Here is a 21,940-nt window from a genome sequence, read left to right on the forward strand (position 1 = left end):
TGTACCTGTCTGTTGTTAGCGTTATGTACCTGTCTGTTAGCGTTATGTACCTGTCTGTTAGCATTATGTACCTGTCTGTTAGCATTATGTACCTGTCTGTTGTTAGCATTATGTACCTGTCTGTTGTTAGCATTATGTACCTGTCTGTTGTTAGCATTATGTACCTGTCTGTTGTTAGCATAATGTACCTGTCTGTTGTTAGCATTATGTACCTGTCTGTTGTTAGCATTATGTACCTGTCTGTTGTTAGCATTATGTACCTGTCTGTTGTTAGCATTATGTACCTGTCTGTTGTTAGCATTATGTACCTGTTAGCATTATGTACCTGTCTGTTGTTAGCATTATGTACCTGTCTGTTGTTAGCGTTATGTACCTGTCTGTTGTTAGCATTATGTACCTGTCTGTTGTTAGCATTATGTACCTGTCTGTTGTTAGCATTATGTACCTGTCTGTTGTTAGCATTATGTACCTGTCTGTTGTTAGCATTATGTACCTGTCTGTTGTTAGCATTATGTACCTGTCTGTTGTTAGCATTATGTACCTGTCTGTTGTTAGCATTATGTACCTGTCTGTTGTTAGCATTATGTACCTGTCTGTTGTTAGCATTATGTACCTGTCTGTTGTTAGCATAATGTACCTGTCTGTTGTTAGCATTATGTACCTGTCTGTTGTTAGCATTATGTACCTGTCTGTTGTTAGCATTATGTACCTGTCTGTTGTTAGCATTATGTACCTGTCTGTTGTTAGCATTATGTACCTGTTAGCATTATGTACCTGTCTGTTGTTAGCATTATGTACCTGTCTGTTGTTAGCATTATGTACCTGTCTGTTGTTAGCGTTATGTACCTGTCTGTTGTTAGCGTTATGTACCTGTCTGTTAGCGTTATGTACCTGTCTGTTAGCATTATGTACCTGTCTGTTAGCATTATGTACCTGTCTGTTGTTAGCATTATGTACCTGTCTGTTGTTAGCATTATGTACCTGTCTGTTGTTAGCATTATGTACCTGTCTGTTGTTAGCATAATGTACCTGTCTGTTGTTAGCATTATGTACCTGTCTGTTGTTAGCATTATGTACCTGTCTGTTGTTAGCATTATGTACCTGTCTGTTGTTAGCATTATGTACCTGTCTGTTGTTAGCATTATGTACCTGTTAGCATTATGTACCTGTCTGTTGTTAGCATTATGTACCTGTCTGTTGTTAGCGTTATGTACCTGTCTGTTGTTAGCATTATGTACCTGTCTGTTGTTAGCATTATGTACCTGTCTGTTGTTAGCATTATGTACCTGTCTGTTGTTAGCATTATGTACCTGTCTGTTGTTAGCATTATGTACCTGTCTGTTGTTAGCATTATGTACCTGTCTGTTGTTAGCATTATGTACCTGTCTGTTGTTAGCATTATGTACCTGTCTGTTGTTAGCATTATGTACCTGTCTGTTGTTAGCATTATGTACCTGTCTGTTGTTAGCATAATGTACCTGTCTGTTGTTAGCATTATGTACCTGTCTGTTGTTAGCATTATGTACCTGTCTGTTGTTAGCATAATGTACCTGTCTGTTGTTAGCATTATGTACCTGTCTGTTGTTAGCATTATGTACCTGTCTGTTGTTAGCATTATGTACCTGTCTGTTGTTAGCGTTATGTACCTGTCTGTTGTTAGCATTATGTACCTGTCTGTTGTTAGCATTATGTACCTGTCTGTTGTTAGCATAATGTACCTGTCTGTTGTTAGCATTATGTACCTGTCTGTTGTTAGCATTATGTACCTGTCTGTTGTTAGCATTATGTACCTGTCTGATGTTAGCATTATGTACCTGTCTGTTGTTAGCATTATGTACCTGTCTGTTGTTAGCATAATGTACCTGTCTGTTGTTAGCATAATGTACCTGTCTGTTGTTAGCATTATGTACCCGTCTGTTGTTAGCATTATGTACCTGTCTGTTGTTAGCGTTATGTACCTGTCTGTTGTTAGCGTTATGTACCTGTCTGTTAGCGTTATGTACCTGTCTGTTAGCATTATGTACCTGTCTGTTGCTAGCATTATGTGCCTGTCTGTTGTTAGCATTATGTACCTGTCTGTTGTTAGCATTATGTACCTGTCTGTTGTTAGCATTATGTACCTGTCTGTTGTTAGCATTATGTACCTGTTAGCATTATGTACCTGTCTGTTGTTAGCATTATGTACCTGTCTGTTGTTAGCATTATGTACCTGTCTGTTGTTAGCATTATGTACCTGTCTGTTGTTAGCATTATGTACCTGTCTGTTGTTAGCATTATGTACCTGTCTGTTGTTAGCATTATGTACCTGTCTGTTGTTAGCATAATGTACCTGTCTGTTGTTAGCATTATGTACCTGTCTGTTGTTAGCATTATGTACCTGTCTGTTGTTAGCATTATGTACCTGTCTGTTGTTAGCATTATGTACCTGTCTGTTGTTAGCATTATGTACCTGTTAGCATTATGTACCTGTCTGTTGTTAGCATTATGTACCTGTCTGTTGTTAGCATTATGTACCTGTCTGTTGTTAGCGTTATGTACCTGTCTGTTGTTAGCGTTATGTACCTGTCTGTTAGCGTTATGTACCTGTCTGTTAGCATTATGTACCTGTCTGTTAGCATTATGTACCTGTCTGTTGTTAGCATTATGTACCTGTCTGTTGTTAGCATTATGTACCTGTCTGTTGTTAGCATTATGTACCTGTCTGTTGTTAGCATAATGTACCTGTCTGTTGTTAGCATTATGTACCTGTCTGTTGTTAGCATTATGTACCTGTCTGTTGTTAGCATTATGTACCTGTCTGTTGTTAGCATTATGTACCTGTCTGTTGTTAGCATTATGTACCTGTTAGCATTATGTACCTGTCTGTTGTTAGCATTATGTACCTGTCTGTTGTTAGCGTTATGTACCTGTCTGTTGTTAGCATTATGTACCTGTCTGTTGTTAGCATTATGTACCTGTCTGTTGTTAGCATTATGTACCTGTCTGTTGTTAGCATTATGTACCTGTCTGTTGTTAGCATTATGTACCTGTCTGTTGTTAGCATTATGTACCTGTCTGTTGTTAGCATTATGTACCTGTCTGTTGTTAGCATTATGTACCTGTCTGTTGTTAGCATTATGTACCTGTCTGTTGTTAGCATTATGTACCTGTCTGTTGTTAGCATAATGTACCTGTCTGTTGTTAGCATTATGTACCTGTCTGTTGTTAGCATTATGTACCTGTCTGTTGTTAGCATAATGTACCTGTCTGTTGTTAGCATTATGTACCTGTCTGTTGTTAGCATTATGTACCTGTCTGTTGTTAGCATTATGTACCTGTCTGTTGTTAGCGTTATGTACCTGTCTGTTGTTAGCATTATGTACCTGTCTGTTGTTAGCATTATGTACCTGTCTGTTGTTAGCATAATGTACCTGTCTGTTGTTAGCATTATGTACCTGTCTGTTGTTAGCATTATGTACCTGTCTGTTGTTAGCATTATGTACCTGTCTGATGTTAGCATTATGTACCTGTCTGTTGTTAGCATTATGTACCTGTCTGTTGTTAGCATTATGTACCTGTCTGTTGTTAGCATTATGTACCTGTCTGTTGTTAGCATTATGTACCTGTCTGTTGTTAGCATTATGTACCTGTCTGTTGTTAGCATTATGTTTTCCTATAGCTCCAGACGGGGGTGAAGTCAGGACCACGACCCGGCTCTTCAGGTACGGATCAACTCGTCTAAGCTCAGGTAAGAACAGAGCTCAGTCTGGAAAAACGCTGCCTGTTCCTTTAAATGCAGGAACGAAAGATGCCAAACTCCCCAAAGTATAAAGCAGCTCCAGGTGAAGCTGGACACCGGTGTGAAAACAGAGCAGAGAGGACGGGGAAAGTGAAACCTCTGACTCACTTTCGCTCTGTGGCTCATCACTTTATTCAGTTTATATTTTTTAAAAGTAACTCGGTGTAACTCGGTGTAACTCGGTGTAACTCGGTGTATCTCAGTGTAACTCATACAGAATCTATTAAAGTGTTTGAGGAACTTCCCCAACACTGGTTATTTTTGCCAAATCAGTTTCGTTTGGATAAAGTCTTAACAACAAAGCGATCAGATAAAACATGTATAAAAGCCTTTGTGAGCAGTAATGGCCGCCGGCGCCGCTGACGGTCGAGCTCAGTCGTTGTGACGCCGCCTGTCAGGTATTTTAACATTGGAGACACAGGAGAAAATGAAGTTTGTCGTAGAATAAAAAAGAAAAATGGTACAAAAGTGCAACATGACAAGAGCAAAAATGTGTCCACCATGTTGGATGTTCAAATTGGCCATGATAGCGCCCCCTGTAGGACTTAAATGGAGAGTTAACGCTTTAGTTTAATGAAATTTTAATAATTTGGTTGTTCTGATCAAAAAGGTCAATCACACCCATGCCGTATTTTTCACGGTGTTGCCGTGGCGATGACCAGAATGTCACATTTTAATGTTAAAGGGGGGGTATTCTGCAAAATGGACTTTTTCCAGCTTTCCATCATGTTATCCTGTCACTCCCTCATTAAAAACATGGCTGAAGTGTTGCATTCACGTATTTCTGAGTAATCTGTAAAAACTCTGATGGCGGCCATTTTAGGGATAGGTTTGCCTGAGTCCTCCTAGGAACGCCCCCACCTCCTGGAGACGCCTCCGAGCTTTGGTCACCAGCCGAGTAACCAACCACTGCTCCTCAGCAGAACCCCCTCCCCACTGATGCCACAGACAGCGTGTGGAGGGGGCGTGTCTAAAGGCTCAGAGGTTCTTAAAGAGACAGAGGCCTATTTCAAGACATTCACTACAGCCATTTTGAGAGAGACATTTTATACAAGGCAGTTATTCTAATTTACTGCATTTACAGACCAACAGAAGGTTTGTCATCATTGTAGTGTGATATAGACTGGTGCTGTGGGACTGACAAAAGCAGAACACCCCCTCTTTAAAGCAGAACACGCCCTCTTTAAGAAGCTTCTTCTATCTCCTCTAAGGGTGGAGTCAGAAGTTTATCCAAAGTACTTGGATAAACTTTACGAATGCCGCAAACCTAAGAGTAAAATGTAAATACTTGAACAAACTGAAATAAGCTTCAGTTCAGACACATATTGTTTTCTCTGTATAAGGTAGAACCCTTTGTCACTTTGTTAGATACTGAGAGTGTGCACTAGCGCCCCCTGCTGAAAGAATCACTCACTGCAATCGCCATAAAGCGAAAGTTGTTGTTTTTGTTATTGTATTTCCCCCCAAAGCTGTGAATGAAGACAGACCAGACGACATCGTTTTAAAATCCGTCTTTACTTAAAAAAACAAAATAAAGCGGTACATTTGGACGGACGGTGAACCTGAAGAGTCGGCGCTGGTTTTGGTCCGTCCCAGACTGTCATGGCGTCTTCTTCTTCTTCTTCTTCTTCTTCTTCTTCTTCTTTAGGGGTATTCTCTGCTACAGTGTCCGGCCTGGGGTCGAGGGTCACACAACACGAAAACATGGCACACGGGAAAAACATGGGACGCTTCCACACGGCCCGATCTAACATCAGAGGCGGAGGACGGTTCTACTGGAGGGACTTCTGTTCTGATGGTCACGTGGTTCTAAAGGGCGAGGGCAGTGGAGTCCGTTCCTCTGTTATTATCATTATTATCATTATTATTATTGTTATTATTATTATTATTGCCATGAAGTCTTTTCTGGAACGCGGTTATAAAAAGTTCTGCTACTCTGCTATGTACATGTATTTAAAAAGCAAGCACGAATATACAGATTTACTTCACAGTATCTTTTCGTTATAGATTAATCTCTGTCATGAGTAAGAAACACACGTGTCCGAGTGACGCCTTGATATCCGCGGGTTCACAGTCACCATGGAGACAGTTTGGCGGTCGTCGCTTAAACGCTGATATTCTCTCAAAGGAAACGCCGAGTCAGACTTCGGTAAAAAGACCGTCCGGTTATCGGGTTTGTCCGCCGGGTTCCGGGTTCCGTCCGCCGGGTTTCAGTTCCGTCCGCCGGGTCTCGGGTTCCGTGCGCCGGTTGTGCGTGGCTCGACTGTTTCCTGTTCTCGCGGTAAGGCACTTGAGGAGGATTTGGTTTTCACGGCAGCTCGGACGACACCAGGGCGAGGCCCGAGCCCTGGCGAAGGGGCGGGGCCACGGCGTGCACCGCCTTGGGGCAGTCCGGCGTCAGCACGCGGCCGTTCTCGCCCACGCTGCCCGTGATGGAGAGCCGCGCCTTGTTCCGCATGGCCTCGGTGAAGGTGAGCTGCAGCAGAAGAAGACACGGAGTCAGAAACACACACATGCACCACACGGGGATACAGGCGTGTGCCGCGAGAGCAGCACATGTTTAGACGCCTTAAAAACAACTTTAACGCCTGGTTTCAGTTTTCAACACTAGACGAGGCTGATCTTCCTCCTGAGATAACGCTGGGTTAGTCACAGTTTAAGAAACCAGGCTGGTTTTCGTAAGAAGAATCTTTGAAATCTGGTTCTTAATGAGGGTCGGACTGTTAGCATTGGAGCAGCGCGAGCTACACGTCACGCAAGGGCGGAGTCTACGGTGAAGATCCCGCCCTTATGCCCTTTTTAGGAACATGCTTCATCAGAGCTGGGGAGGAGGAGTCTGTAAATCCTCCATGACCTCCCCCTGGACCGTGGTCATTCTGGTAAACGGGGAGGAGTGAGCAGTTTTTACAGTCTATGATAGAGACTCACGGCATCGAAGCCTAACCAAACTAAGCAGATATTTATTATGGAGAAAAAACTAAACAGCCTCGGGAAACACAGAAAACCAAGAGGTCGAACCCATTTAAAAAATGTAAAAAATAAAATGAACCTTGACGTCGACACAAATCATTTGGCACAAACATCCGTCACATGACCCTGAACTAAAAAGTCAGTGATGGCTACAACACATTTCCCATCATGTTGCCATGACAACGATTCCAAAACCAACATGTCCGCCAGTGGGAGGGGCCGGCGTCACGTTTGATGCAGCCAAAGCAAACGTGGCACAGACGAGCATCACGACTGTCCCAACAAAACAGAGCATTAGAGGCGGGACTTTGCATTTGAGGAACTCGTCCTATAGGGCGTTAACGCAGCGGCATCATCTAAGCAGGTGCAGATATAAAAGTGTTAAAAGTTTAGTTGTAAAGTGGGTGTCTGACAGCGCCCCCTGGGGAGCACACACAAAATGATATGAGACGAGTATTTATGTATTTATTTGAGCACACATTTTGCTCAAAAGGAGTCGGCTGAAGCAAAAGCTTATGAGCGCCTACCCCCAGCTCAAAATGATGAACTTTTCATTTCTCACAGTACAATCAGTGTAAACAAAACAACAACAAGGAACAATAGCAAAGAAACAAAACAAAAAATGAAGAACTCGTTTCCTTTCAGAACAGCTTTTTGACTCACAACCACTGTTTGAGCTATTCACATAATAACAGAAGCAAACACTATTACTATTTCCTGCAAGATTGCTACAAGCAAGTAACAAAGCGACCGTTCATATATTTCTTTCAGTTTCCAAAGCCAAATATCAGCCACACTCACTAGTTTTCATGACATAAGAGCACATTAATACACGTATTATAGTCCGTGTTCTTGTTGCTCCAGTTGTCATTACCAGACTCAACACAATTTTAATCTATGTGCATTTTTAATGTATTATTATTATTTATATATATTTTATTATGTACAGTGTATGATGTGACCCCTACATCGAGTGGTGCGTTAAAAAGCCGGGTGTAGAGCGGGCCAGTTGAAGAGGGCAGGACCTCCCCATCAACAAACCCGCCCCCAGCCGCCCTAACAGCTGATTTTGTAGATGTTGTTCGTCTGCTGTAAAGTGCATTAGCCAATGAGGTTTATGAGCCCGTTGGAGGGGCTCATTCTTTAAGAGTAAAAATGAAGTTCGTCATAGACACAAACAGTTTCCACGTGGACCTGATGACGGCCACGCCCGACACTGTGGTCGCTGAAGTCCAGTGTTGGAGTAAACTAGTGGGAGTGACCGGGCCGGGGGGGCCACATCTGGAGCAGGTTCTAACCCGGCCCGGCCCTCACAAGCTGCAACAGTTTGCCTCTATCTATGTCACTTCCTGTCCGTGTCCAATAAGGAAGTGAAACTACAAACATCACAAACATGGGGCTTCAGGGGGCGGTGCTCAGGGGGTGGGGCTTCAGGGGGCGGGGCTCCAGGGGCGGGGGCGGGGCTTCAGGGGGCGGGGCTCAGACCGCACTCACCTTCATCCTCTTGGCCTCGTTGCGGGACTTGTAGCAGAACTCGATGAGCGCCACCAGCATGGCGAGGCCCAGGCCGCCCACCAGGATGTAGAACACGCCCGCCACGTTCGACAGACTCAGCGCCTGAGACGACTTGTCCTGAGGGAGGGGGGGGGCGGAGTGAGAGCGTGACGAGGGACACGCCTCGCACACGCATGCAACAACAAACCACACACCACACACACATGACAAACCACACGACAAACCACACACACGGGTTTAACTTCACACAGACGTCTCACACGCGCCACAACAAACTTCCACTTCTGCTACAGGCGAGGGTTTAAAGTGACAGTCTGTAAGTTTGCAAAGATCTTTAATAAAGCTGTACATCAGAACCATGTGATCAAACAGAAACTTACTTCCTTCACACGGTTGGATCGACTCGAGTTCTTTCCTGCTCTTTGATGATTGTGATCGACCTCACAGGGAGAACCAGATGTTCACACTTCATGAAAACACTGTCTGACGTGAAACCACTATCATTGGCTAAAACAAGGATGTAAACGTCCAATCATCACGCAGGTCAGAGAGAAGGCGGGGTCTGTGTCAGAGAGGAACGAGCTGCGTCTGAAATGTGAAGATCAACCAAGAACCAAAGACCTGGAGAAGAAGCTGAACCCGGTCAGAGTTTGTCCAGAAACGAGTCCTGACCTCAGTCCAGGTTAAATGTATCAGATCTGAAAGGGCATAGGCACACAAGGCGGCTCCACATGTGTCACAGTGACACCAGCTCTGCTCATCAACGACAGTGAGAAGCTTGTGGAAGGAAAACGTTTGACCCGAGTTACACAGATTAAAGGCAACACTACAAATATTAGTGACATGTTTCTGAACTTTTGGTTTGGTAAAAATAGAATAGAAATAATTTAAAAATTCTAATTGACCCAAAAAAGTAAAAGTTAATTCTGGTTTCATTCACAGTGAGAAAAATGTGTGGTTTTATGAAGTGTGTGTGAACATCTGGTTCTCCCTGTGACTTTTTCAATCATTCACTTGTATTTATATCAAAAATAACATTTGTTTCCTCCTTTAAAGAGTGTTTCTGTACTTTAGCCGTCTGAGATCCAGAAGCCAAACTCCCCGTTGTTTAGTGGAAGTAAAAGAAGCTGAGCGATGACTCTGCAGCTCAGACAAACAGAATCGTCCCTGCTCTAAAAGAACAGCTCGAGCTTTCAGAGCCTTCCATGTTCAGTCTCACATGTAAAACATTTGTAACTCATATAGACTTCCAGACTATCACTTTATATCACTATAACTTCTGCTAAAGCCACGAGTTTAACTTCTGGTGCTTGACGTGGTTAAATCTGTGACGGGAAACGGCTGTAATAAAAGTCCTAAACCTGCAGGGCTCCAGTCTGCAGGAGCCTTAAACCTGCAGGGCTCCAGTCTGCAGGAGCCTTAAACCTGCAGGGCTCCAGTCTTTAACCCCTTAACTCCCACCTGAACCGAGCACATTCTCTCCAGTTTGGCTTTACCCCAATCCAAAAGCTTCTGGAAAAAAGGTGAGAGAATAGCAACAAAACTGTGACAGAAAATGAGAAAAAAATGAGAAAAAAATGAGAAAAATGTGACGAAAAAATGACAAAAAATGAGAAAAAAATGACAAAAAAATGAGAAAAATGTGACAAAAAAATAACAAAAAAATGACAAAAAAATGACAAAAAAATGACAACAAATGAGAAAAAAATGACAAAAATGTGACAAAAAAATGACAAAAAAATGACAAAAATGTGACAAAAAAATGACAAAAATGTGACAAAAAAATGACAAAAATGTGACAAAAAAATGACAAAAATGTGACAAAAAAATGACAAAAAAATGACAAAAATGTGACAAAAAAATGACAAAAAAATGACAAAAATGTGACAAAAAAATGACAAAAAAATGACAAAAATGTGACAAAAATGTGACAAAAAAATGACAAAAATGTAACAAAAAAATGACAAAAATGTGACAAAAAAATGACAAAAATGTGACAAAAAAATGACAAAAATGTGACAAAAAATGACAAAAATGTGACAAAAAAATGCCAAAAATGTGACAAAAATGTGACAAAAAAATGCCAAAAATGTGACAAAAAATGACAAAAATGTGACAAAAAATGACAAAAAAAATAACAAAAATGTGACGAAAAAATGACCAAAAAATGACAAAAAAATGACAAAAAAATGACAAAAAATGACCAAAAAATGACCAAAAATGTGACGAAAAAATGACAAAAAAATGACAAAAAAATGACAAAAAAAATGACAAAAAATGACAAAAAAATGACAAAAAATGACTAAAATGTGACAAAAAAATGACAAAAATGAGTTGAATACCCAACAAAAAAATGATGAAAAAACAATCTGATGACGTGAGGAAAAAGATCCTCTCGGTTCAGGCGGGAGTTAAGAGTTTAAAATAGCAGGGAAAACAAGGATAAAAACAAAAACAACAGAAAACCGTGACAAAAACACGATAAATGAAAAACGACTCCAGAGCTTTAACGACGCTGAAGGATCTGTCGTGTAAAAGCTTAAACGGATGAATAAGTCGTGAACTAAACCCAGCCCGTGAGCCTGCGTGAGCGTGCACTGTGGGCGTGTCCTGACTGTGGGCGTGGCCTCTCTGAGGGGGCGGGGCACTGACCTTACTTCCCGAGTCCTTGGGTCCACACTCGCCTTTATCGTACCACCATTTGTTTTTCAGTTTGTCTAAGACGCCCGCCTCGCTCAGTTTGAGAACCGCCAGATTTACGGGCGTTCTTGGTTTGGGGGGAAAATAACATAAATAACATCATAGACATGTTATCTTATGTTATTGATAAAACATCTGTGTGACGAGGCCAGAGGGCGAAACATCTGGCTGCATCACGTCGGCCACAGGGACATTCTGCCGCGCCCAAGCCCGCGGAAAACACCGGAGACTAATGCCCCAAGCCCGCGGAAAACATGGGGTACTGATGCCCCAAATCTACAGAAAACACCGGATACTAATGCCCCAAACCCACCGGGAACTAATGCCCCAAACCCACCAGATACTAATGCCCCAAACCCACGGAAAACACCAGATACTAATGCCCCAAACCCACAGAAAACACCAGAGACTAATGCCCCAAACACACCGGATACTAATGCCCCAAACCCACGGAAAACATGGGGTACTGATGCCCCAAACCCACCGGTAACTGATGCCCCAAACCCACCGGTAACTAATGCCCCAAACCCACCGGGAAACACCGGATACTAATGCCCCAAACCCACCAGATACCAATGCCCCAAATCCACCGGATACTAATGCCCCAAGCCCACGGAAAAGACCAGAGACTAATGCCCCAAATCCACCGGATACTAATGCCCCAAACCCACGGAAAACACCTGATACTAATGCCCCAAACCCACGGAAAACACCTGATACTAATGCCCCAAACCCACCAGATACTAATGCCCCAAACCCACAGAAAACACCTGATACTAATGCCCCAAACCCACCAGATACTAATGCCCCAAACCCACCAGATACTAATGCCCCAAACCCACGGAAAACACCTGATACTAATGCCCCAAACCCACGGAAAACACCTGATACTAATGCCCCAAACCCACCAGATACTAATGCCCCAAACCCACAGAAAACACCTGATACTAATGCCCCAAACCCACCAGATACTAATGCCCCAAACCCACCAGATACTAATGCCCCAAACCCACGGAAAACACCTGATACTAATGCCCCAAACCCACGGAAAACACCTGATACTAATGCCCCAAACCCACCTGATACTAATGCCCCAAACCCACCAGATACTAATGCCCCAAACCCACAGAAAACACCTGATACTAATGCCCCAAACCCACCAGATACTAATGCCCCAAACCCACAGAAAACACCTGATACTAATGCCCCAAACCCACCTGATACTAATGCCCCAAACCCACCTGATACTAATGCCCCAAACCCACCTGATACTAATGCCCCAAACCCACGGAAAACACCGGAGACTAATGCCCCAAACCCACGGAAAACACCTGATACTAATGCCCCAAACCCACAGAAAACACCAGATACTAATGCCCCAAATCCACCGGATACTAATGCCCCAAACCCACGGAAAACACCAGATACTAATGCCCCAAACCCACAGAAAACACCAGATACTAATGCCCCAAACCCACCGGATACTAATGCCCCAAACCCACCTGATACTAATGCCCCAAACCCACCAGATACTAATGCCCCAAACCCACCAGATACTAATGCCCCAAACCCACCGGAGACTAATGCCCCAAACCCACCTGATACTAATGCCCCAAACCCACCTGATACTAATGTCCCAAACCCACCAGATACTAATGCCCCAAACCCACCTGATACTAATGCCCCAAACCCACCAGATACTAATGCCCCAAACCCACCTGATACTAATGCCCCAAACCCACCTGATACTAATGCCCCAAACCCACCAGATACTAATGCCCCAAACCCACCAGATACTAATGCCCCAAACCCACCAGATACTAATGCCCCAAACCCACCAGATACTAATGCCCTAAACCCACCAGATACTAATGCCCCAAACCCACCAGATACTAATGCCCCAAACCCACCTGATACTAATGCCCCAAACCCACCAGATACTAATGCCCCAAACCCACCAGATACTAATGCCCCAAACCCACCAGATACTAATGCCCCAAACCCACCTGATACTAATGCCCCAAACCCACCGGATACTAATGCCCCAAACCCACCTGATACTAATGCCCCAAACCCACCAGATACTAATGCCCCAAACCCACCAGATACTAATGCCCCAAACCCACGGAAAACACCAGATACTAATGCCCCAAACCCACCAGATACTAATGCCCCAAACCCACCAGATACTAATGCCCCAAACCCACGGAAAACACCTGATACTAATGCCCCAAACCCACCAGATACTAATGCCCCAAACCCACCAGATACTAATGCCCCAAACCCACCAGATACTAATGCCCCAAACCCACCTGATACTAATGCCCCAAACCCACCTGATACTAATGCCCCAAACCCACCGGATACTAATGCCCCAAACCCACCTGATACTAATGCCCCAAACCCACCAGATACTAATGCCCCAAACCCACCAGATACTAATGCCCCAAACCCACCAGATACTAATGCCCCAAACCCACCTGATACTAATGCCCCAAACCCACCAGATACTAATGCCCCAAACCCACCTGATACTAATGCCCCAAACCCACCAGATACTAATGCCCCAAACCCACCAGATACTAATGCCCCAAACCCACCAGATACTAATGCCCCAAACCCACCAGATACTAATGCCCCAAACCCACGGAAAACACCAGATACTAATGCCCCAAACCCCCTGATCGCCCCCTGTTGGTCCCTGATCGCCCCCTGTTGGCCCCTGATCGCCCCCTGTTGGTCCCTGAGTGCCCCTGTTGGCCCCTGAGTTCCCCTTGTTGGTCCCTGATCGCCCCTGTTGGTCCCTCAGCGCCCCCTGTTGGTCCCTGATCGCCCCCTGTTGGTCCCTGATCGCCCCCTGTTGGTCCCTGAGCGCCCCTTGTTGGTCCCTGAGTTCCCCTTGTTGGTCCCTGATCGCCCCTGTTGGTCCCTGAGCGCCCCCTGTTGGTCCCTGAGCGCCCCCTGTTGGTCCCTAATCACCCCCTGTGGCCCCTCAGCGCCCCCCGGTGGCCCGGCAGACGCCCCTGTGGCCTCACACACACACACACAGACGGTAGACGGGCACAGGGCTCAGCGGCTGACCTTCTCGCCGCCGCCGCCGCTGCCACACTCTCCTTTGTCGTACCACCACTTGTTTTTTAGTTTGTCCAACAGGCCCTGCTCATTGAGCTTTAGCACGGCCAGGTTTACGGCGCTTCTTCAAGAGCACAGAGAGATGGAAGAGTGAGAGGAGAGAGAGACGGGGGTACAGGGGGCGGGCACAAGGGCGAGAGGGGCGGGGCCTGGAACCCAGAACCAGGGACTGAGACCTCTGTCAGAAGGTCTGCTGGTCTGGGAGGGTGTAGGTGTGGGGGATACACTGGTCTAAGGGGGTGTAGGTGTGGGGGATATACTGGTCTAAGGGGGTGTAGGTGTGGGGGATATACTGGTCTAAGGGGGTGTAGGTGTGGGGGATATACTGGTCTAAGAGGGTGTAGGTGTGGGGGATATACTGGTCTAAGAGGGTGTAGGTGTGGGGGATATACTGGTCTAAGGGGGTGTAGGTGTGGGGGATATACTGGTCTAAGGGGGTGTAGGTGTGGGGGATATACTGGTCTAAGGGGGTGTAGGTGTGGGGGATATACTGGTCTAAGGGGGTGTAGGTGTGGGGGATATACTGGTCTAAGAGGGTGTAGGTGTGGGGGATATACTGGTCTAAGTGGGTGTAGGTGTGGGGGATATACTGGTCTAAGAGGGTGTAGGTGTGGGGGATATACTGGTCTAAGAGGGTGTAGGTGTGGGGGATATACTGGTCTAAGAGGGTGTAGGTGTGGGGGATATACTGGTCTAAGTGGGTGTAGGTGTGGGGGATATACTGGTCTAAGAGGGTGTAGGTGTGGGGGATATACTGGTCTAAGAGGGTGTAAGTGTGGGGGATATACTGGTCTAAGGGGGTGTAGGTGTGGGGGATATACTGGTCTAAGGGGGTGTAGGTGTGGGGGATATACTGGTCTAAGAGGGTGTAGGTGTGGGGGATATACTGGTCTAAGAGGGTGTAGGTGTGGGGGATATACTGGTCTAAGAGGGTGTAGGTGTGGGGGATATACTGGTCTAAGAGGGTGTAGGTGTGGGGGATATACTGGTTTAAGAGGGTGAAGGTGTGGGGGATATACTGGTCTAAAGGGGTGTAGGTGTGGGGGATATACTGGTCTAAGAGGGTGTAGGTGTGGGGGATATACTGGTCTAAGGGGGTGTAGGTGTGGGGGATATACTGGTCTAAGAGGGTGTAGGTGTGGGGGATATACTGGTCTAAGAGGGTGTAGGTGTGGGGGATATACTGGTCTAAGAGGGTGTAGGTGTGGGGGATATACTGGTCTAAGGGGGTGTAGGTGTGGGGGATATACTGGTCTAAGGGGGTGTAGGTGTGGGGGATATACTGGTCTGAGGGGGTGTAGGTGTGGGGGATATACTGGTCTAAGGGGGTGTAGGTGTGGGGGATATACTGGTCTGAGGGGGTGTAGGTGTGGGGGATATACTGGTCTGAGGGGGTGTAGGTGTGGGGGATATACTGGTCTAAGAGGGTGTAGGTGTGGGGGATATACTGGTCTAAGGGGGTGTAGGTGTGGGGGATATACTGGTCTAAGGGGGTGTAGGTGTGGGGGATATACTGGTCTAAGAGGGTGTAGGTGTGGGGGATATACTGGTCTAAGAGGGTGTAGGTGTGGGGGATATACTGGTCTAAGAGGGTGTAGGTGTGGGGGATATACTGGTCTAAGAGGGTGTAGGTGTGGGGGATATACTGGTCTAAGAGGGTGTAGGTGTGGAGGATATACTGGTCTAAGAGGGTGTAGGTGTGGGGGATAAACTGGCCTATGGGGGTGTAGGTGGGTGTGTTCCGATTGGCTCGTGGCTCGTGTCCAGGCCCCGCCCACTCACTCGCGTTATAAAACAAAGCATCACAGAAGAAGCCAAAGCAAACGTTCGTGGGAGACATTTGAGTCGGCGCCGGCGATCGAGGAGACGTAAGCCCCGCCTCCTCGCCGTAAGCCCCGCCTCCTCGCCGTAAGCCCCGCCTCCCCGCCGTCTGGACTCAGCGAGAGGACGGACTCACGCGCAGCCTGTCGTGCTACACGTGGATACCACACGTGTTCTGTTTCAAATGTCTCCCACGACTCGTCCTCGTCCTGCAAACGTAACAGAAGGCACAGTGGTTATCTGTGAGCAGCACATGCCCGAGGTTTACCTGAGTCCCAGAGCTGCAGAGGAACACGGTTAGACACATGCACAAACTGTCCCCCAAGAGTGTCCCAGAGTTTCCCCCGTGTGTCCTCAAGAGTGTCCCCCAGTGTCCTCAAGAGTGTCCCCCAGTGTCCCTAAGAGTGTCCCCCAGTGTCCCCCAGTGTCTCCCAGAGTGTCCCCCAGAGTGTCCCCAGAGTGTCCCCCAGTGTCCCCCAGAGTGTCCCCCAGTGTCTCCCCCAGTGTCCCCCAGTGTCCCCAGAGTGTCCCCAGAGTGTCCCCAGAGTGTCCCCCAGAGTGTCCCCAGAGTGTCCCCAGAGTGTCCCCAGAGTGTCCCCCAGAGTGTCCCCCAGTGTCTCCCCCAGTGTCCCCCAGTGTCTCCCAGAGTGTCTCCCAGAGTTTCTCCCAGAGTGTCTCCCCCAGTGTCCCCCAGTGTCTCCCAGAGTGTCTCCCAGTGTCTCCCCCAGAGTGTCCCCCAGTGTCTCCCAGTGTCCCCCAGTGTCTCCCCCAGAGTGTCTCCCAGTGTCCCCCAGTGTCTCCCAGTGTCTCCCCCAGAGTGTCCCCCAGTGTCTCCCAGTGTCTCCCAGTGTCTCCCAGTGTCCCCCAGTGTCTCCCAGTGTCCCCCAGTGTCTCCCCCAGAGTGTCCCCCAGTGTCTCCCCCAGTGTCTCCCCCAGAGTGTCCCCCAGTGTCTCCCAGTGTCTCCCAGTGTCTCCCCCAGTGTCTCCCCCAGAGTGTCCCCCAGTGTCTCCCCCAGAGTGTCCCCCAGTGTCTCCCAGTGTCCCCCAGTGTCTCCCCCAGAGTGTCCCCCAGTGTCTCCCAGAGTGTCCCCAGTGTCTCCCAGTGTCTCCCAGTGTCCCCCAGAGTGTCCCCCAGAGTGTCCCCCAGAGTGTCCCCCAGAGTGTCTCTAAGAGTGTCCCCCAGTGTCCCCCAGTGTCCCTAAGAGTGTCCCCATGTCCCCCAGAGTGTCTCTAAGAGTGTCCCCCAGAGTGTCTCTAAGAGTGTCCCCCAGTGTCCCCCAGTGTCCCTAAGAGTGTCCCCATGTCCCCCAGAGTGTCTCTAAGAGTGTCCCCCAGTGTCCCCCAGAGTGTCCCCCAGAGTGTCCCTAAGAGTGTCCCCATGTCCCCCAGAGTGTCTCTAAGAGTGTCCCCCAGTGTCCCCCCAGAGTGTCCCCCATTTTCTCCCCCAGTGTCCCCCCAGAGTGTCCCCCAGTGTCTCCCCCAGAGTGTCCCCCAGTGTCTCCCCCAGTGTCCCCCAGTGTCCCCCCAGTGTGTCCCCCCAGAGTGTCTCCCAGTGTCTCCCCCAGTGTCTCCCAGTGTCCCAGTGTCTCCCCCAGTGTCCCCCAGAGTGTCCCCCAGTGTCCCTCATGCTCAGAGAGAGGCGCATTGGGACCACACGGACCGTCTCTGGACCCGCTGAGTCCTGAGTCCGTCTTTACGTCTCTCTAGGGCAGTTCCTCCTGAATCGAGGGTGGTTTTGTCTCGTTTGGATCAGATTCAGTAAAGGGAGTTTCTAAAGGGTTGTGATTCAAACACAGGATCATGACGACACAGAGTCTGAGGGCCAGATCTTGAGGTTCTTAGCGCAGATGTGGAGCAGACGAGGAGCCTTCAGCGCGAAACCTGCGCCTCATGCAAGATCACGCGTGTTCCACGCTGCGTTTCGAGCTGCGCACGGACGGCACCGGTCACATGATCTGGCCCAGAGACTTTTGGAGATTTTATTATAACTGACTCTGCTCATCTATGAAATATGTAAAGGTTCTTTCTGACCGCGTGCACAAAGAGTCCTGGAGACCAGATGGAGACCTGTCCGTGTGGTCCGTGTGGTCCGTGTGGTCCTTGTGGTCCGTGTGGTCCGTGTGGTCCTTGTGGTCCTTGTGGTCTGTGTGGTCTGTGTGGTCCTTGTGGTCCTTGTGGTCCTTGTGGTCCGTGTGGTCCGTGTGGTCCTTGTGGTCCTTGTGGTCCGTGTGGTCCGTGTGGTCCTTGTGGTCCTTGTGGTCCGTGTGGTCCGTGTGGTCCTTGTGGTCCTTGTGGTCCGTGTGGTCTGTGTGGTCTGTGTGGTCCTTGTGGTCTGTGTGGTCTGTGTGGTCCGTGTGGTCCGTGTGGTCCTTGTGGTCCTTGTGGTCTGTGTGGTCCTTGTGGTCCTTGTGGTCCTTGTGGTCCGTGTGGTCCGTGTGGTCCTTGTGGTCCTTGTGGTCCGTGTGGTCCGTGTGGTCCTTGTGGTCCTTGTGGTCCGTGTGGTCCGTGTGGTCCTTGTGGTCCTTGTGGTCCGTGTGGTCTGTGTGGTCCTTGTGGTCCTTGTGGTCCGTGTGGTCCGTGTGGTCCTTGTGGTCCTTGTGGTCCGTGTGGTCTGTGTGGTCTGTGTGGTCCTTGTGGTCTGTGTGGTCTGTGTGGTCCGTGTGGTCCGTGTGGTCCTTGTGGTCCGTGTGGTCCGTGTGGTCCTTGTGGTCCTTGTGGTCCGTGTGGTCTGTGTGGTCCTTGTGGTCCTTGTGGTCCGTGTGGTCCGTGTGGTCCTTGTGGTCCTTGTGGTCCGTGTGGTCCGTGTGGTCTGTGTGGTCCTTGTGGTCTGTGTGGTCTGTGTGGTCCGTGTGGTCCGTGTGGTCCTTGTGGTCCTTGTGGTCTGTGTGGTCCGTGTGGTCCTTGTGGTCTGTGTGGTCTGTGTGGTCCGTGTGGTCCGTGTGGTCCTTGTGGTCCTTGTGGTCTGTGTGGTCTGTGTGGTCCTTGTGGTCCGTGTGGTCCTTGTGGTCCTTGTGGTCTGTGTGGTCCTTGTGGTCCGTGTGGTCCTTGTGGTCTGTGTGGTCTGTGTGGTCCGTGTGGTCCTTGTGGTCCTTGTGGTCCGTGTGGTCTGTGTGGTCCGTGTGGTCCGTGTGGTCCTTGTGGTCCTTGTGGTCTGTGTGGTCCTTGTGGTCCGTGTGGTCCTTGTGGTCCTTGTGGTCCGTGTGGTCCTTGTGGTCTGTGTGGTCTGTGTGGTCCGTGTGGTCCGTGTGGTCCTTGTGGTCCGTGTGGTCTGTGAGGTCCGTGAGGTCCGTGAGGTCCGTGAGGTCCGTGAGGTCCGTGAGGTTTGTGAGGTCCGTGAGGTCCGTGAGGTCCGTGAGGTCCGTGAGGTCCGTGAGGTTTGTGAGGTCCGTGTGGTCCGTGTGGTCCTTGTGGTCCGTGTGGTCTGTGAGGTCCGTGAGGTCCGTGAGGTCGGTGAGGTCGGTGAGGTCCAGGAGGTCCGTGAGGTCCGTGAGGTCCGTGAGGTTTGTGAGGTCCGTGAGGTCCGTGAGGTCCAGGCGGTGTGTGTGAGCCCCGCCCACTCTCACAGGCCCCGCCCCCTCACAGAGCGGAGGGGGCCTGGGCAGAGTGGGCGGGGAAAGGCGGCACATCAGGGAAGGTGGAACACTGTAACAACACGTATTGTTACAGGACTCCACCCACCTTAGCTGTGAACCCTTGGGCGTGGCCACGCCGTAGCCTTTGGAGTCCAGGTTCCCGCCCACTTTCATGGTGTCGCAGGGTTTGCGCTGCTCCGTGTACTCGTTCATGGTGGACTCCAGCAGGAAGGCGTATTTCCCTTTGGACTTCCTGACGCGGGCCACGCCCTCCGCCGTCGTCTTGGTGAACACGGTGGGCTCGGCCGACTTCATGTAGCCCCACATCTTCTCGTACACCGCGATCTTGGAGCGCTGCGGCACAAGAGCAGGTCACGGTTAGCATACGCCGCCATCTTGGAGCTGCGGCACAAGACCAGGTCACGGTTAGCATACGCCGCCATCTTGGAGCTGCAACTCAAGACCAGGTCACGGTTAGCATACGCCGCCATGGTCACGGTTAGCATACGCCGCCATCTTGGAGCTGCGGCACAAGACCAGGTCACGGTTAGCATACGCCGCCATCTTGGAGCTGCGGCACAAGACCAGGTCACGGTTAGCATACGCCGCCATGGTCACGGTTAGCATACGCCGCCATCTTGGAGCTGTAGTTTATAACTGAACAGAATCCAAAATCCCTCTGGAAAAGTCTTTGTAACGATATATTTGTTCCTCACGTTCATGCCCGTCTCTACAGCAGAAGTTTCAAACTGATTCATTTGAGTTAATTTGTTTCCTGATCACCTGCAGAGTCTCGCCTACAGGGCTGGTCCCGTTAACAACGTTACTTTAACGATACCGGCGCCAAACTTACTCTAAAGAAGGTCTTACTCTGTGGAAGGTCTTACTCTGAGGAAGGTCTTGCCCTTAAGAAGGTCTTGCCCTTAAGAAGGTCTTACTCTGAGGAAGGTCTTACTCTGAGGAAGGTCTTGCCCTTAAGAAGGTCTTACTCTGAGGAAGGTCTTACTCTGTGGAAGGTCTTGCCCTTAAGAAGGTCTTGCCCTTAAGAAGGTCTTACTCTGAGGAAGGTCTTACTCTGAGGAAGGTCTTGCCCTTAAGAAGGTCTTACCCTAAAGAAGGTCTTACTCTGAGGAAGGTCTTACTCTGAGGAAGGTCTTACTCTGAGGAAGGTCTTGCCCTTAAGAAGGTCTTACCCTAAAGAAGGTCTTACTCTGAGGAAGGTCTTACTCTGAGGAAGGTCTTGCCCTTAAGAAGGTCTTGCCCTTAAGAAGGTCTTACCCTAAAGAAGGTCTTACTCTGAGGAAGGTCTTACCCTTAAGAAGGTCTTACCCTTAAGAAGGTCTTACTCTGAGGAAGGTCTTACCCTTAAGAAGGTCTTGCCCTTAAGAAGGTCTTACTCTGAGGAAGGTCTTACTCTGAGGAAGGTCTTACTCTGAGGAAGGTCTTACTCTGAGGAAGGTCTTACTCTGAGGAAGGTCTTACTCTGAGGAAGGTCTTACTCTGAGGAAGGTCTTACTCTGAGGAAGGTCTTACTCTGAGGAAGGTCTTACTCTGAGGAAGGTCTTACTCTGAGGAAGGTCTTAACCTAAAGAAGGTCTTGCCCTTAAGAAGGTCTTACTCTGAGGAAGGTCTTAACCTAAAGAAGGTCTTACCCTTAAGAAGGTCTTGCCCTTAAGAAGGTCTTGCCCTTAAGAAGGTCTTACTCTGAGGAAGGTCTTGCCCTTAAGAAGGTCTTACTCTGAGGAAGGTCTTACCCTTAAGAAGGTCTTACCCTTAAGAAGGTCTTACTCTGAGGAAGGTCTTGCCCTTAAGAAGGTCTTGCCCTTAAGAAGGTCTTACTCTGAGGAAGGTCTTGCCCTAAAGAAGGTCTTACTCTGAAGAGGGTCTTACCCTGGTGGAGGCCTCGCCCTGGTCTCGGTCTCGGGCGTGGTCTTACCCTGGTGGAGGTTTCGGTCGTGGTCTTACCCTGGTCTCGGTCGTGGTCTTACCCTGGTCTCGGTCGTGGTCTTACCCTGGTCTCGCTCGTGGTCTTACCCTGGTCTCGCTCGTGGCCTCACCCTGGTCTCGGTCGTGGTCTTACACTGGTGGAGGTTTCGGTCGTGGTCTTACCCTGGTCTCGGTCTCGCTCGTGGTCTTACCCTGGTCTCGGTCTCGCTCGTGGTCTTACCCTGGTCTCGGTCTCGCTCGTGGTCTTACCCTGGTGGAGGTCTCGCTCGTGGTCTTACCCTGGTCTCGGTCTCGGGCGTGGTCTTACCCTGGTCTCGGTCTCGGGCGTGGTCTTACCCTGGTCTCGGTCTCGGGCGTGGTCTTACCCTGGTGGAGGCCTCACCCTGGTGGAGGCCTCACCCTGGTGGAAGTCTTACCCTGGTGGAGGCCTTACCCTGGTGGAAGTCTTACCCTGGTCTCGGTCTCGCTCGTGGCCTCACCCTGGTCTCGGTCTCGGTCTTACCCT

The 21,940-nt window shown here is 48.7% G+C and overlaps 1 protein-coding gene across 2 annotated transcripts in view; it reads right to left on the minus strand.

The window, feature by feature from the left end:
• Nucleotides 1-6,015: 6,015 nt before the first annotated feature.
• The window catches only part of LOC306970925 (glutamate receptor 4-like), a 146,150-nt gene continuing 130,225 nt past the window's right edge, over nt 6,016-21,940 (minus strand). Inside the window, exons 13-16 of one of the 2 annotated variants that reach the window (XM_079567008.1) lie at nt 19,595-19,842; nt 10,916-11,030; nt 8,243-8,380; nt 6,016-6,254 (exon numbers count right to left, since the gene is read on the minus strand). In XM_079567008.1, the coding sequence (XP_079423134.1) occupies nt 6,087-6,254; nt 8,243-8,380; nt 10,916-11,030; nt 19,595-19,842 (669 nt within the window). In that variant the 3' untranslated portion in view covers nt 6,016-6,086. Of the gene's footprint in view, nt 6,255-8,242; nt 8,381-10,915; nt 11,031-14,044; nt 14,160-19,594; nt 19,843-21,940 lie in introns of both variants that reach the window. The other variant, XM_079567007.1, reaches the window with a different exon arrangement.

The sequence above is a fragment of the Gobius niger genome (genome assembly GCF_951799975.1).
Source record: "Gobius niger genome assembly, chromosome: 11".
In the NCBI taxonomy this organism is placed as follows: Eukaryota; Metazoa; Chordata; class Actinopteri; order Gobiiformes; family Gobiidae; genus Gobius; species Gobius niger.